The following is a 16617-nucleotide window of genomic DNA, read 5'->3' as shown; positions in this document are numbered from 1 at the left end:
AAGCACTCCAAAAGGCCACCATCAGTACAAGGTAATTCAAGGTTAATTCCAAACACGGTAATAGAATCTCCCATCTTTTTAAATTAACCTAAAAAAAGGTGCATGGCAATGCACTGAATTACAAATACGTGACACTTCTTCACAAACAGAACACAATGAAAACCTGCATTTTTCTTTACAGTTTTCCAAAATCTGCCTTCTGCACAACTGCTCAGAACTGAGCCCACACTAAGAGGCACATGGAAGGCACCCTCTGTTTCATTCATAAACCAGTGAATATTTGCTTATAAAGAACTGACAATCTTTGCAGTTTCAAAGCAGAATAGCACTGTGCAATCACTCCCCCTCTAACAGAGCTAACTGCTGGTAGTTAACAATAAATTAGGTCTCAGTAGGACTGTATGAACAGTTTCAAAGCAATCCACAAAGAACTGTTTTCAACTAGAGACTCAAAAGCTTTAGGAATGAACTATGATGTGCTACTAAGAGAGACAAGGGTTACAGGAAAAATTAATTTCTCACTGTATCAATAGATACAGTCTGAAGAAACTGCAAAGTTCTTAAGATTACATGTTTTTTTCAACTGACACATGGGAGACATTTTTTCAAAAGTCCACTTTGCTAAAAAAGTGTAAGAAAATTATGTCAGAAAGTTACAATCTCTTAACACAAATTTAAGACTGCATCACGCTTCTCAATCTTTTTTTTATTGACAGAAGACAACTGAAGAAAGGTACTGTCTGTTTATAATGTAAATCAAAGCTCATGGTTTGTCTTTCCCCTGTATTAATTAGGGTTGGGGAAGGAAAGGAAAAGTATTTGGTAAGAACAACAACAACAAAAAATGTTACATATCATTCTGGATATGTAACAATCTCTTCTAGCTCTGCCAGACACTTAAGGCAAAATTAATCCCCTAGTCCTCTGGAACACGAACCTAAAAGAGAATGATGAAGTGTTATGACAGAAATTCAACAGTAAACTTGTAATTCCACTTACTGAGGGAATCTCTGTTCTGCAGTCTGACTGGATATCTGCAGACATATGCTAAAACATTGCTGCCTTAGGTCCTTACAAGCTATTTGCAAGACAAATGACAGGGCTTCTTTTTGCCAATAAAAATGTCTCTCTTTCCCGAGTCTTCCAAAGCTCTGGTATTGCTTATCATTTCAAAGTGGTTAGGCTGGAGTCGTCCCGCTCGACGGAACAGCCATGCTCCTGCTCCTCCTGAGTTTTACCTCCCATAATTTCAGTGAAACTGCTACAGAGAATCCCTATTTTAAGTTACATTCAGATGCTCCTTGCTCTGTACCAGCTACCGATGAGGAGTTGCATAGCTGCACGGGAAACAGCGGTAGCCTCACACCGGAGCAATCATTTATGCCAGCAGACTGCATGCTGACTCTGAGCTGGGTATTATTTTCTTCGGTAGAAGTGCTGCTGTAGGTGAATAAGATGGACTGAGGTATTAATCTCTTAATGCAGATTAACTGCAGATAGACTATCACACCCTTAATAAATCCCCTTATTAGCATTTTGTGGTTACCAGTGGTCCAGAGGTTCAGTTTTTCTCAGGGTCCCTAAGCCATGCCCATACCAGCTTGCACTGCTGGTAACTTTTGCTTAGTAGCTCACTAAAACCAAGTTCATAATCTCACAGCAGACATTCACCTGACCCAGATCTCTCAGCCACACTACCAACATTTTCAGAATTACAGCAGCTTGATTCTAACACAAATATATAAAATAAATGGAGCCATGAGTCGGGGGGTGTGGGGGTGGGGGTGTGGCGTAAGTATTGCTGCTATGGGTACAAGTATGAAAGGAAGATTAGGTCTGTAAGGCTTCTATACACCCAAATTTTTCTGACACAAAATGTTTGAAGTAATATTCAACAGAAAACAAAGACACTAGGCAAGTTAAGAAATAAAGGATAAAGTTTAATCTTGCTTGACTAACTTAATCACACAGTCTATAAGTCAAGCTTTAAACCCCCATATATATTGTGTATTAGAAAAGACTTGGATTCCTTTTGGAATTTAATGTTGCAATATAAAAATATTCTCTGCAGATGAAATCTCTTTATTGGACCCAACCATGAAGCCACTAATCATGTAGAATTTCTACTGGTTGATTATTTTACTAAAAGAGATTTTAAAAAGGGTAAGAAACAAAAATGTTGAAACTAAGAAGTTCAAAGGGAAATAAGAGAAGGAACAGGGGAAAAAAGATAAAAATATGTTTCTTTTACAGAATCAGACGAAGATGTAAGAACACAGTCTATCTGACTAGATCAAGGGACGCTTAAGGAACAAAGAAAGGTTTTTCACTATTCAAAAGAGAATTTTGCTCAGAATAAAATAAGATTAGGGAATCAAAGAATGCTGTACAGAAATATCTACAACAATTGAAACCAGGTTTCCAACCATTTTTTCTTAAGTTTTGTTGTGTAGCATTTGAACAACTATTTAAATTAGTAACAACCTATCTTCTTGGCAAGAAAAGGAAGAAATGTGTCTTCATGTGATTTGGGAATTTGCTTACGGATAGTTTATGAATTGGATTGACACTGGTCATTCTTTACGTATAGCTAAGAGGACAAAGTTCATTTTGAATTAAAAGTTGCAAGAATGAATAGGAGAAAAGTATTGCATTGGACCCATGACTAGCAAGGAAAGATCACTACACCTTGATCACAACTTCAAAAAAGAACATCTTCAGTCAAAGTAGCGTTTACTCCAGGTAAAAAGACTACTGAGCAACAGATTACATTTGAGGGACCTTAATCAACTCACAAAGCTAACGGCTTCCAAAAAGTACATGACATTTCCAGAAAGGGCATCTTGTTGGTCATCTTAGAGACAAAGGAAGAACAGAGTGAAAGCAGGCAGTCAGCTGCATTAGTGAGAAGTGAACCCATGTTACTGAACACTGGTCACTACCATGAAATACGTGTGTCATAAGCTGCTCAATTTACACATGCTGTTCAGAAGAGCCTGGGTTTTTTAAGAAGCCTTGAACAAACCACATGTTGATATTCCAAACACTCTGCACTAAAACCAGTGTTCAAATGAGTTTTTTCATGCAAAGTACTTAATGGTTTGGTCATCAATTAGAACACAAAAATAATATAAGCTTTGAGATCTAAGACATTCACATTAATTGGGCCCAGATTAATAAAAACAATTCAAATAGCCCATCTCTTTCATTTCTTAAAGCATTTTCTTTGAAATTTTGCATTCAAGTTCCTTGGTTCTGTCCATAACTGGAAACAGAAGTATAATCAAAACACTTTCAGAAAGGCTGAAATTAAAGATTTTGGGGTCTGACAAGAAGCAGGAAATACTGAAAATCTTGCAGAGTCAGTTCTCCAGAGGTTTCCAGGCCAAGGGGGTTTGCAAAGTTATATAAGCAACCAGACTGCTGGGTGCTTTACAAATCAAACTGAACCACCAGCCTTTCTAAGTTTCCTCTCACTATTTTGCATACCTCTCTTTATCCCTTTCTCTTCCTTTCAAAACAACCTTTCCATATTTCAAGAGAAGGAAAAAGCACCCCATTCCTTTAATACAGAACTTATGAAACAAGCACCTCAGTGGGACTCATTGCTGCTGGCTGTTGTTCAGATGATGTATTTGCAGGGCAGATCATCAAAGCAACAGCAGGTTTCAGCTGGTGTGCTGTTGTAGTCATAGCTGTTTTTATAATAACACTGCTTACAAACAAATGATTAAAAAAAAACAAGACCACCTCTGTCAGACGAAGACAGAACCAGGAAACACAGAAAATGAAAACATGATTTCTACGAGTTCCAAAACTGGTCATAACCACTGTCATCAATGAGCAGGTATGAGCCAAAAAGCCTAGCCAATAGGTGCTGAATGCAAAGAAATACCAGTATTATTCTTCAAGATGTAGAGGGGAAAGAGGAAAAAGGCCAGAGAGCCATTTACCCAGAAAAGCACCAATATGCAGATGTCTCCTTGAGATTCAGGCCAGATGGAAAGCCATCGGTCTACCAGGGCAGGCATTCAGGCTTCTTGTGCCAACTTAGGGCTCGCTCTCTGATCTCCCACAATCCACAACCAAGAAGAAACTCATTTAGAATCATATAAGTGATAACACCAAGTTATCATGCAGAAGACTGTTCTGTAAGACACTGGTAGAAAGCTGTGATACAGATGCTAACCCAGCCATTAAGGCTTAACCACTTTCCTGAAGTGGGGAAACAGTACTTCCCATCACCCGGACCAGTAACGCAGTCTGCCTTTTTTTCTTTTCCTTTTATTTTATTTATTTATTAAGATCTTCCACTTAATATACAAAAAAGAATAAACCAACTTTTGAGAAAGCATTTCTTTCGTATGTTTTCAAAATGTACCTGGAACCCTACAGACCACTATACAGAGTGCTAGATATTAGCCAGCTGTTTAATGAAGCCAGAAGGAAAAAGGTCACCTTGGAATTTACTATAATAAGATAACTTTGCCAGAAAATCTAAAATGTAATTATTTATGCAACACCGGTATTGAAAAAATATATGGTCAGCAAAGAATAATGTCCTAGATCTATTCTGGTTCAACTACAGGTCACTAGACTAGGTAAGACCCTTGTGCAACTTGAATTCAGTGGAGTTGAATTCATTAACACCAGGGTTGAATTTCATCCAAAGTCTTAACAACTTCAAGGGTTTTAATAAGTGATCACCCTAGCCAAGTAATACATGTTGGCTGCACTAAGGTGAACATCTATTTAGTGAAAGAAACTCTCCCTGCAGAAAATGAATTTGAAAATATTTTGAAGTACAGTAATTCAGAGGATCTGTAAATATAGGTATGTGTCCACAAAGAACCAGGCATCTTAGCAACAAACTTCAGGTGATAAGGGTTAGAGAGATAGCTACTGTACACTTCTGTCTTAATATACCATCTTCTATTAGTTTTTAAGCCTTCTACATTAGAAGCAAACTTGTGATAACCTTTATTCTCCTTGGTATCTTACTTGCACATGCATTATCCTCAAACATAGGCTGAGCTTCAAAGGCTGCAAGGACTTCAAGCAGCACTATCAGATCACAGATGAAATACCCTTTACAGTTTCAGGAGGCTTCAAACCGGATTTTAGATTGTCTCCCATCCTATACATCCCCTTCTTATGTGAAGCCATCTCACCGTTCAGTCCTGGATTTTTCTGGTTTTGTTCTTTAAAATTTGATGATAAGCTCACATTGTTTTCAAAACTCACTATCATTACCAAATCACTGGTCTTCCAAATCCCAGAATGAACTAACCCACATGACAACACACATCTAACTATGGCTACAAAGTGTAAGCAGTAATCTCAATTGTCCTGTAACCTAGCATTACCTTTTAGGAAGAGTTAGTTTAATAAATAAAGTATTATCAATAATGCACTTAGTATACAGAAGAAAGTACAAAGACTGTTAAATCTAACACAGTGAACACTTCATCCTAGCTATGACTTTTTTTAATAGGGAAAACCCACACCCATTGTGACAGGAATATGACCACAGAAGACAAGAACCAAACTCAGTCTGACCCAAAAATTCATGAGATAATATGCTTCTGAGATTTCTGTTGCCTCCAGGCATAAAAAGACTCCCCATGCCTCCTCACCATTGTCCTGAATTCTTCAAACAAAATATGGTAGCCAGACTGGCTATGTTAAAGGTAATTATCATGACCCAAAATAAGAGTAGGTTGTAGGCCCCACACCCACTGAAGCTATAGTTTGCAGAGGATGATGATGAAATGGGCAGAAGTTGCCCATGTAAACAGGTTTATTCCATACCCAACTAACCACAGTACCGTACCATCCTTTTTGGCCTAAGGAAATGCAACCTAGTGAAAGTCTCAGGCCAGCATATGTAGCCTAAACATAAATCCTGAAAGTGAATCTGTCAGCAATTAGTGTAATATTAACTCACAGGCACTGGACTGGGTAGTTGCTACATGCATCTTTTGTCTGATCAGACTCAGCTGCTGTGCATAAAGTAGTAACAGCCACGGAGAAGCGTTTTCCTGGATAGGTCAGCGTCAGCACTTCGGTGTCGAGGCAGTACTGAGGCACTTCAGTACTGAATACAAATCCGTGTTGACAAAAACAACTCTTAGCAGATCTGTGTTAGTCTTGAACTAAAGCATGGCCACACAGAAAGCAATTAATTCAAATTACGATTAATTCAGATACTCGGTGTATCTACAACTAAGGAACTAATGCTAACTAAACTGAATTAAATGAAGTGGAAAAAATCAGAATCCTCTCTGCTCATCAGGTCTCTTCTAAAACTGACATAGAATTGAATCTTTTGAGGTGGCCAAAAATCGGTTAAGCTTCTACTAGCGGCTTTCTGACTTTGTAAAGTCAGAAAATACCTAACCAAAAGAAAAACCTGAAGCACTGCAGGAAAAGGCTGAGCACAGGTAAGGAGACAAGGCAGAAGCAAATCAGCAGGAGTTACCAACTGCTATTACCATTACCATGGCCTCATAGGAATGCTTGATTTTGCAAACATTTACCAAAAACCCAAGTTGTTCCTCTTTCTGTGTAGCATTTCCTGACTCTTCAGTTCAGTATTCAGGAAATAATTACATAGCAGATTTGCTAGGATTCCTAATCATAAAAGGTGTATTTAGGCATATTATTCAAAATGTTCTGGTTCATTTACACAGAGATTCTAACTGCCTCTTCAGACACAAACAATTTACTCTGAAACTTCCTTATGGTTTGAACTTGCTGTGCTTAATTTCAGTTTAAGCAACTCCTTAAATCTTTTCTTCACATTTTGGAGCACATCATCATCTGTACAAAGAAGTGTCTTTGTTTTTTAACTCCAGCAGAGAACCGGCAAGAAGGCAAAGAACAAAAGGTAAAAATCCCAGTTACTCTAATCCAGATATTGTAATTAAACGTTTAAGTAACACATTCAATACACTGTACATTTGAAGACGACACTCCAACTCTAACACACAGACTGACACATATAGGGATGCATTCAATGAATATAAATCTTAAGAAATACAGTGCTGAAGTCCTTGTGAGCACCATCACAACGAACAGATGTAATAGCATAGCTTTGGGTTGCAGCACTTCAAAAACTCAAATGAAAAAATCACAGGTTTTCTTTCTGAACAGAAATCTAAGAATTATCAAGGGTGCACTGATAGCTCTCACTACCTATTGGGGAGAGTCACCGAACCCAATGCACATCTATCCCTTGTATATAAAGTAATTGAGAAAACAGAAAAACTCTCCTCCTCTGGCATATTCTTGCATGTTCATTCCAAGTCCTGAAAATTCAAACACATATTCTCTCTTCTCCATATTACTATATAATATCATTGCAACTTTTCTGCAAAGAAACCTTTAATCTGGTATAAAAATAAAAAAAAAACATTAAGAGCAATTTAACAAATGTATATTTAAGTGTATTAATTGATCTAATTGATCCTCCACATGAAGCAAATCAATGTGTTATTTCCCCAGATATAAATTACAAAATTTCATATGATCACATGTGGTATAGCAGTGCCTCTACATTTTTTTTAATTCTCTGCCAGTGTTCTAATCTAACTCCTTTATTTGCTCTAAATTTTAATCTCTAAACTGATTTAAAAATGAAATTTTAAGCTCAAGAGCTGCTAACAATATTTCACCAGGAGACATACTGTTTGAATGTTATCTGCTGCAGAGAATACTGAAACACAATTTTTTTCCCAGAGAATCTTTTTACAGCCCTTTCAGTTTCAGCCACTGTTGTTTTCATATAACAAATGCCTTTAAATCCATATTCATGTTCAAGCATGCCAATATTCACAAGAATGCTATTAACATCTCTTGGACTTTTGGTTTAAAAAATACTAATGTGTAACTCTTATTTTAATCACAAATACTGCATACTGGCATGTGCTAATAGAAGATGCTAGATAACAGAGTATCATTTTACAGAAAGCAGGGATAATGGATTAGACCTAAGGATCTCCCTACCCCATTTAGTGACAGAAATAACTTATTTCCATGAAAATCAAAATTGAAATACATCATATATTCCGTGAGCGAACTGTAAAGAACTTTACAATTAGCAATGAAATGAATTTCTCTATGATCCTATGAAACATCTTTGTAGTATATAGTATTCAGGTAAGGCAGAAAACATTAACAAATGTGCCTGAACTCTAATGTATATACTTTCCCTTTCAAAAGATATCTCATAAACATCTACTGCCAACGATGGTACCCTTGGCAGAACTGAATCTCCAAGGAATCTCACATGACTCCAGATTCAGAGAATTGCTCTAGAAACAAACTGTTGCTTCAGTTACAGGACATTACCAGATTCCTTCCAATTAGAGTAAGTTCATTACACATGGCAAGTGTATTTCAATACTAATGCATTTTCAACCGTTGTATCTTTCACTCTCATATTAAACTAAATTTTAATGTTGACTATTGATACCTCCTTCCCATTAGATTCTCTTGCTGTTGAGGCTATTATATGGATAACAACCAACCTCTTTAAATTAGGTTCTCAAGACCTAACATGCAAAAAAGCACCTTCCAAATAATCACTTCGGATTCATGTCATTTGGCTTTAAAACGCTGCCAGGATCCCAAATCCCAATCCCAAAGATGCTGAAGTATTTATACTCAAAACCACATGTTTTGCAGCATAAGTACTGTAACATACTGGTCCCACTTAAGGTATTATGGTCCTACTTAATTCAGTGGCAAGCTTCCCATTTCGGTCTATGAGAACTGGCCAGCTGATGATTACCAGTGGGATAAAAAGTATGTCTTTGTCTCTTTCTGTACAAGACTAGCATGTGACAGAAAGGCCTTGCCAATGGAAAGTCTGTTCAAGGTCAGCCGTTCTGTTGCTGAAAGGTCTAACACATCAGCCAGTAAGAAAATATTGCTGAAAACTACTTTGAGAAGCAAGTAATTCTGTACATAGCTCAGGACTGTACCGCCTACAGCCTTGTTTACATTTTATAGAGTCTAAATCTAAATTGTAATACATAGATTTTGCTTCTAATTGTAAAAAAATATTTACTAATATATTATTAAAAGTTATTAATAGCTATTATTTAGCAGTCCAAAGCTGGACTGCTTTCCTTCTGCACACACACACACACAAAAAAATAAATACGATGCTTCCTGGGACATTTCTGATCTGCCTAGTGGCTCTATTAGAGCTTGTTCATTTTGGCTCACTAAGAAATATCAGTTAATGTCACAGGCCATTCTCAATTTGACTCTCAAAATATTTTCCTTTATCAGATTGACACTCTCCCTATAGTAAAGATCTTCAAGAAATGGAAAACCTAAAAGGATTTTTAGCACATGGGAAGGGGGGAGGGAGGACAGGGGGAAGAAAAGATTATGTTTGCCCTGTATGAAACTCACACATCCAAAACCAGAACACCTAAAAAAAGAAAATATAAGCAGAAGAAAACAGAAAAATGGTGTTGAAAGTTTTTAAGGTATACAGAAATCAAATAGTAGAGATCACTAAATGCACAACACATCTATGATTCTGCCATTTTTGTGAAAAGTTAATTATAAAGTTACACGAACAATCGGTTGAACCACTGAAATAGCCCAGCTCCTTTAATCTGAATATTCTGACTACCCAGATAATGACATACTCCAGAAACACTAAAAGCTTCATATGCCACTGTTATGTTTTTTCTTTTAACAGAAGTTCATTGTTTTCAAGTAGCAAGAACTTATAAATTTTATTGTGTAATCACTCCAGCTTGTGTGTAAAAACCCAAAATGCAATACTTAAAATGAGTAAACCTTAATAAGCTACCATCATTTTCAGCATCACCATTAGAACTCCACTTTCTTATGAGGGTCACAGGTTTTGCAACAATGAGCAGTAGATTACTACAAAAAAGTTCACAAAAGCTTTCAAATGTTTGGCTGACTTTCAGCTAAGTTTGAAACTCTTTGGGTAAGAAACCTCACATTCTTGCCTGCTTTGCCCAGCACTTCCCAATTTTACAAAAATACCTCCTTCTGAAAACATGATTTCCTGATTGCTTATTTGCTTAGTACTTTTGACAAAGCGGTGAAAATTTGTGGAGCTTTTTAAAAATTGTTTAATAATAAACCCACATGGAATTTAAGACAATCTCCTCAACAGAGACAAGCAGGATAACTCAGATTCCCAGAAACGTCTGCTGTCATCTTTTGTAAAAATTTTTGTGACCTTGGGCAGACTTCTGATTTTGTATCGAAGAAACCATAAAATGTGCAAAGTGAAAGGAAAATGAAAAGCAACTAACTTATACTCCTTGCAACAAGAAGAATGTTGCTTACTAGCAGCTCTGATGGGTATAGCTGGACTGTGACAGAACAGGCACCTGGCAACTTCAGTTTTGCAAAGCGCTCAGCTGTATGCCTAAAGGAATGGCTGCTGAGTTGTTCTTGTTGCTGCTGCAGCGAAAGGATGAGTTTAAAATATTTTTATTTTTAAAGTTTAAGACTTCTGCTTATTACCATACAGACAAACCAGTAAATACCAGATCTGAGTTTTCAAGCTTCCCTGCTCTACCACTGTTAATGCGCTCTATAAAAATGTGCATGTTTAATATTTTGAATGCGGTTTTATCAGTGAGAAATTTGTGACCAACAACCTCCCAATTACCATTTCGTTTGTCCAATAGATTGCTTGATAAACCTTAGAACATGTTAATTCCTGTCCTGGTGCAACTCACCTGCCTCAGTACACTAAGTTTATTGTGTAATGGTTTAAGCAGAGGCTGGAGTCCTTCTAACTGGAACGAAAGCCTCAACAATTCCTAATGGGGGAGGAAGCTGGCAAATTTAGCAGACTACATCCATACCAGCAGCTTTAAAATGAAACATATGAAAGGGGGGGTGGGGGAGAAGATGATAGCATAAAACAAGAGCTCAGGGGATAAGGAGATAAGGAGTAGCATGGGAAAGAAAAACTTCACCACTTTCCCATACATGCCAACAGCCTGGTTATTTTTAAATAAAAAAAATGTTATCCTTTTTCTGTCCTGCCCATTCCAAAAATGTTCAAGAAGCTCAGGACATTCTAATATAGTTAAAGGCATTTTTCTGCCAGCTGTTTTTAGATGCCAGCATGTAAATCTGACATAAAAATGGCATTCAACTCCATGATTTTATATATTAGTAACACGGCTACTTTCACTGTCCTGCCAAGTAAGCTGCGTTCTCACCAGTTTTCTGCTGAATGTACACATATATCTATGGAAGCTCTTTAGACAGAGCTATTGTTTTATTTTGTCATCAAACAAGTTAGTGTTGATGGATGCTATACAAACTATTCACATGAAAAAAAAGAATGCTAGTCTAAATAGGTGTATATAATGTATCTAAAATGCTTTTGGATGAAACCAGGACAAATTAGAACTGATGAGATACCCCTACAAGAGGTCTAGAACATTTGGCTTTCTTGGGCTGTGGGTAGCTTATATTATATCTTCACTTTGAAGAGTCACTTTTTTGGTAAAATGATGGCGTTCACATTACAGTTCAGACTATTCCCCATGATAAACTCCTATCTACAGGCAAATATTTCTGTAGAACTAGTTACAGCTCCAGCAGGAATTGAGGAGAAGAAAGCAGGAAAGAGGAAAGAAGCAATTCAATAATCAGCACTTTACTTTCTCCTACTTGAGCAGCAGCTGAGATGCTTGCCAGCCAGAAGTGAGATAAAGCAGCTGTCAAACAAGTGTACTGGGATTTGACTCTTCCAGTACAGCTAGATAGTTCTAGTAATTATTATACCAAGCTAGCAAGAAAGGCCTTGTGTAGCTCCATTTTATTATTTGCTATGGTAATTTTTAAGACAGATGTAAGGATGGACTGACAGGTGAAGCGAAATTAAAGGGTGAGGAGTAGATTTTACAGATCTTAACCAACAGTTCTTTCTCCAGCCGAATTGGCTTCGAAACAGGAGCACAAATGTGGGCAAACTAAGGCTTGGTAACCTGAGAACTTGAGAGATTACAACAGGGAATGGTTCAGTTCACAACTGCACACAAGGCAGACATAGACCTGCAGAAATTCCACGTAATCTCTGATTTGCAGCACACTAGACAGATCTAGAAATATACCACAAGATGCTACGATGCTCATATATATATTCCAGGATCCTCCAACTGTACAAATGACATTGCATTCTGCAGATACCACCTTGATATCACGTTATCTCAGTAAGATTTTGATATACTTCAAAAGAACTGAAATTTTTAGGCAATCAGAAGATGCGCTCTTCTCCTCAGGCAGCCTCAATACACTTTACATAAACAAGCATGCAGCTGGGCTAGATTCTTGGCTGCTCAGAAAAGGTTAATGCTGTAGGAAGTATAATCACCATAGCAGAACCAACTAATAGGAAACACCAAAGCCAAGTTGGACAGATGGAAATACATGCTAACAGGTCTACAGTGTTTACCCAGAATTATAAACTGCTAGTTAGTTCTGATCAAAATGCCTGTGTAATGAATTTATCCCCCCCGCCTCCCTGACATCTATTTCACACTGCTTAGAAGACCTTTCCTGGCACAACTTCCACCCTGTTGCACTAGTGCAGAAAGAATGCTTTATTCATTGAGATGCAACTTACCCAAATAGTTGTTGCTCTTTGACATCTCAGTAATGTTGATTTTAGTAGCTCCTTCAGGAATTTCCACTATCTTGTGGTAGCCAAGATTTGTTAGTGTGTGTTTGAAAACTCCAGACACAACTTTGCAAGCAGTGTTGTCCCCTCCACATATTCCACACTTGTCAATCACCTTGTCTGAACCCAGATAGTCGTCACAGCCAATGCTCTGCAAAATAAAAGTAATATTTCTTTTTCCAAGATCTTACAACTGCAGACTTTGGGCATAACAACTGAGGACAGTATGACCTTCAAGGAGCATTCAACCCTGAAAAGATTCTGTGAATTAGCATATGAGCAATTTCTTCCTTTGTTCTTCTGTAGGCAAGAAAAGCAGTAAAAACCAGAGGGTTCACAGACTTGGGGATTTCAAGTTAGCCAAGAGGTTTGTACAGCCTGTTACCAGAAATACAAGAACACACTGAAAAGCACTAATGCACTGATCATTGCTGATAATACCATCCTCAGCTGCAAGAAGAGAATCTCATAACAGCATAGTTCCTGTAGCTGCCAGTCAGAAAAGAGGTAAAGAGCTATGATTTTTTAATGATATATATATATAATATATATATATTATAGTTATAAAGCAGAACTACTTTATAAATAAAAGTCTTTTCTTAATTTCCTCTAAAACTGAGCACTGAGCCTATTCCCACCAAAAGAGGTTTCTAAAAAGTCTTTATACTGTGTCTAGACAGTTATAGTAGAAGTAATCCTCCTGTTCACTGAATAGAAAATACTCAACCCATTCAGTAACACTCACTCTGACAGTATAATTTTGGAAAGAAAAAAAAGAAGGATCATTTAAAATAATATAAAGGGCAGAAAAAATGTTAAAGATTTGACACAAAACAGAAAAAAAAAAATTCCAACTTATTGCACTTTAAAAGACACTGTAGAGACAATGCCTTCTTGTACCGAAACATTCCTGTTCATTGATCTTACTGTTCTGTATTTCCAGACTTTAAATTATGTTTATGATGAACACTTATCGTCTACCTATATGACTAACTGGCACACGCAAAGAACAACTAGTTCTCATTCACCTAAGAATGAAATATTGTATGAGCCAGTAGAACAGAAGCCTATCACATATTTTATGAAATTTAGTAATTTGATGGAAAACATTCAAAATAAATGAAATAATTTCAGGTCTGCCTGAATAAATTTAGGTCTACTAAAAAAATGCTCATTCAAGGACAAAGAAATCATTCCCAAAATTTATGATCATGTCAAGAAAGATGTCATAATAAGCTACAAATACAACGATTTAACAGAGAAAAGGAAGAAGCTAAGATTCTTAACAGAAAAATAAAGGGAATATTAGAGCCACTTAGGATGAAGTTGAAAGGTGATAAGGGCATGTAAAAAACAAGACAATTCTTCCATAATTCTTGGTCTTTTTTTACCAAAGGCTGGAGCCTTAACTTCTTACCTAATCCTCACTCTACACTGTTCCTCGTTCTGCCCTTAAGAAAATCATCTTTGTCCTGCTTTTGTCCCCATTTTAATAAACACCTTCCTATATTCTAGCCAAGTTTCTGAGGCAGACTGAGCTTTTCTTGCCATGTCAGGTATCTTCTCCATACACAGTCTGATGCTTCTACTTCCCAAGCCTTTCAAACAGAAATGGGAAGGCGTTCTCTTCATAATTCAACAGTAATGAAATGGACACAATTGAACTTGCAAATCAGAAATTCAGCATTGCCCCCCGGACACTTGGGTGAGGTAACCATTTGTACCATATGTAAAACAGCTTCCCAGTAGCTGAGATGGTAACTTAGAGACTTCTTCACTGGCCAGCAATATAACTGCATTTTTAGAACAACAATGCTGCTGTATATAATGGTTTCATTAAAAAACAACTTATCTATAAAAGAAATCGGGCTCTCTTTTGTGATAACATACAAAGCACTTCATCAGCAAGCCAAGGAAGAGATTTGATGTCCTGGAATTTTCATACTGGTTATGGCCTAAGTATAGCCTGGAGATAAGAAGGAATTTGTGACTGCATGCGCACAAGCAGTTGGAATTGCTGGCAGTTAACCAGCATACAGACAAACCACATGGTATTTACTTTGAGAACACAAGTTTGAATTTGTGTTGGCTACAGTGGAAGCCCCACATCCTCAAGAGACAGCAGATACTTAATATACCTTGAATCTGGTAGCACTATCTTTAAGTTATTAAAAAGCAGAAAAATAACTACATATAATTAGAACCTTTGTATTCTGAGGAATACAATTTGGTTTTATTTGTGCAAAGGACAGAAATGCCTGGGTCAGGGCTCGCTGTTACAGGCGTCGCTGTACCCGGGCATTAGAGACACGACATTCTCCAAGACCCTGTAAAAACATGGCGTAGCTGACCCACCCAGCACCATGAACTGCCACACCACCGTGTCCCACAGCTGAATGCAGCTGCCAGAAACACAGCAAACACCAGAAAGGCTGACAAAGAAAACCCTACAACCCACACTTACAGGGGCAGACTATCAGGCCACTCTCCGAACACTGCAGTCCACCGTCGCTCACAACAGAGTCCCAGCTGACGCAGGGATGATGGCTGAGCCATTCAAGAACCACAAATCAGCCATCCATGGGCACGGTCAGGGGAAGGAGGAATAAACAGCTGCCTTTTCAGACTGTTTTTAAATCTGGAAGGGTAAGATAGCTAGAACAACCTGCAGTCATACTGGAGGTCTGTGGGAGAACCTCAGACTCCTCCAAGACCCAAGTCCCTCACCGTGCCTCCTTTATACCACTTTTTTTTACGTGGTTTCCCATAACCAAATGTAAAGCTGCTATTGACATGCTGCTCCTCAAGAAAAGAGTTTTGCCAGAGGAACCAAGATAGAAACTCTGCTGATGCAGAAACCAGGAAAAAAAAGGGTTTTTTTTCCCTAGCACTGTAGGGCCATCACAGTGATGGGAATGTGAGACTAATTTCTTTCTGGGTTGTGCATCAGCTGAATTAATAACTAGACTCCAATTGTAGAACAATGACCTGTAGGAATGACACTTCAATAACCACTTAACTACATCTCTAATGCTCTCCTAATAACTTGTATTTTCTGCTTCTCCAACATACAATGAACAATATAAATTTCTCTATTACTAGTTACAGAAAAAATGTTGACAAATACTTTCTAGGAAGCTCTCCTTCCATTATTTAAAGTTCAGAACATGCTACACAGATGTCAGCTGAGTTCACTGAAACCTGTAGGAGTCCTCACAGATGCAAGAGGCCTTAGGAGGAACCACCACCTAACATACACAGAGCTTCTCCTCTCCACACACTCTTAATCCTGAGAACGTATTATTGACTAATTATTCACTGTGCCACTTCTTACACTATAAGCAACATCTTGTTTCTCACTACATCAGGGGAGCAGGGGGCAGAATTGATTCCATCTTAGCTATTTCCTTTCTTCTGCCATTATCACCTCCCTCCTGTTGCTGCTAGCTGATACACTACTACCATTCGTGAGAGCACTAATAAATCAACAGTGTTTGGTTTTTTCCTTTTCTTTTGGCTGCTAACATATGCTTCATTTCAAACAGATACAGAATACAGGCTGATCTAGTTACCACAGCTTAGTAATGTTTTTGAACATGTACACGGTCATTTGTGTTTACAGAGAATACTCGAATCCCACCATTTGAATTGACTGCAAATGGTTAGAGAGATGGTTGAGGTAAAGGGGAGGAAGACAAAGAGGAAAAATGTAAAAGAGAGCCCAGACGCAGGCTCATATAACTGCAGTTTCTTCTTCGTGAATGTTATTCTTCTAGTATTTGCTCAAGTTAATGTATTGGTGAAGCAAATGCTGTTGGGTGTTTTTTGGCTTTGTTTTATTTTAATTTCTCACCTTAAATGCTTGAACAGATCATTGGAACCATTTAAAAGTCATCTGTTTTTCTTAAGCACAC

General features: G+C 37.7%; 1 protein-coding gene across 1 annotated transcript in view; it reads right to left on the bottom strand.

The window, feature by feature from the left end:
- THSD4 (thrombospondin type 1 domain containing 4) overlaps nucleotides 1-16617 on the bottom strand; it is a 320033-nt gene that overhangs the window by 61455 nt on the left and 241961 nt on the right. Inside the window, exon 8 of the mRNA XM_056347267.1 lies at nucleotides 12650-12854. Within this exon, the coding sequence (XP_056203242.1) occupies nucleotides 12650-12854 (205 nt within the window). The remainder of the gene's footprint in view (nucleotides 1-12649; nucleotides 12855-16617) is intronic.

The sequence above is a fragment of the Falco biarmicus genome, chromosome 7, assembly GCF_023638135.1.
Source record: "Falco biarmicus isolate bFalBia1 chromosome 7, bFalBia1.pri, whole genome shotgun sequence".
Classification (NCBI taxonomy): Eukaryota; Metazoa; Chordata; class Aves; order Falconiformes; family Falconidae; genus Falco; species Falco biarmicus.
This window is presented reverse-complemented; position numbering and strand designations above follow the sequence as displayed.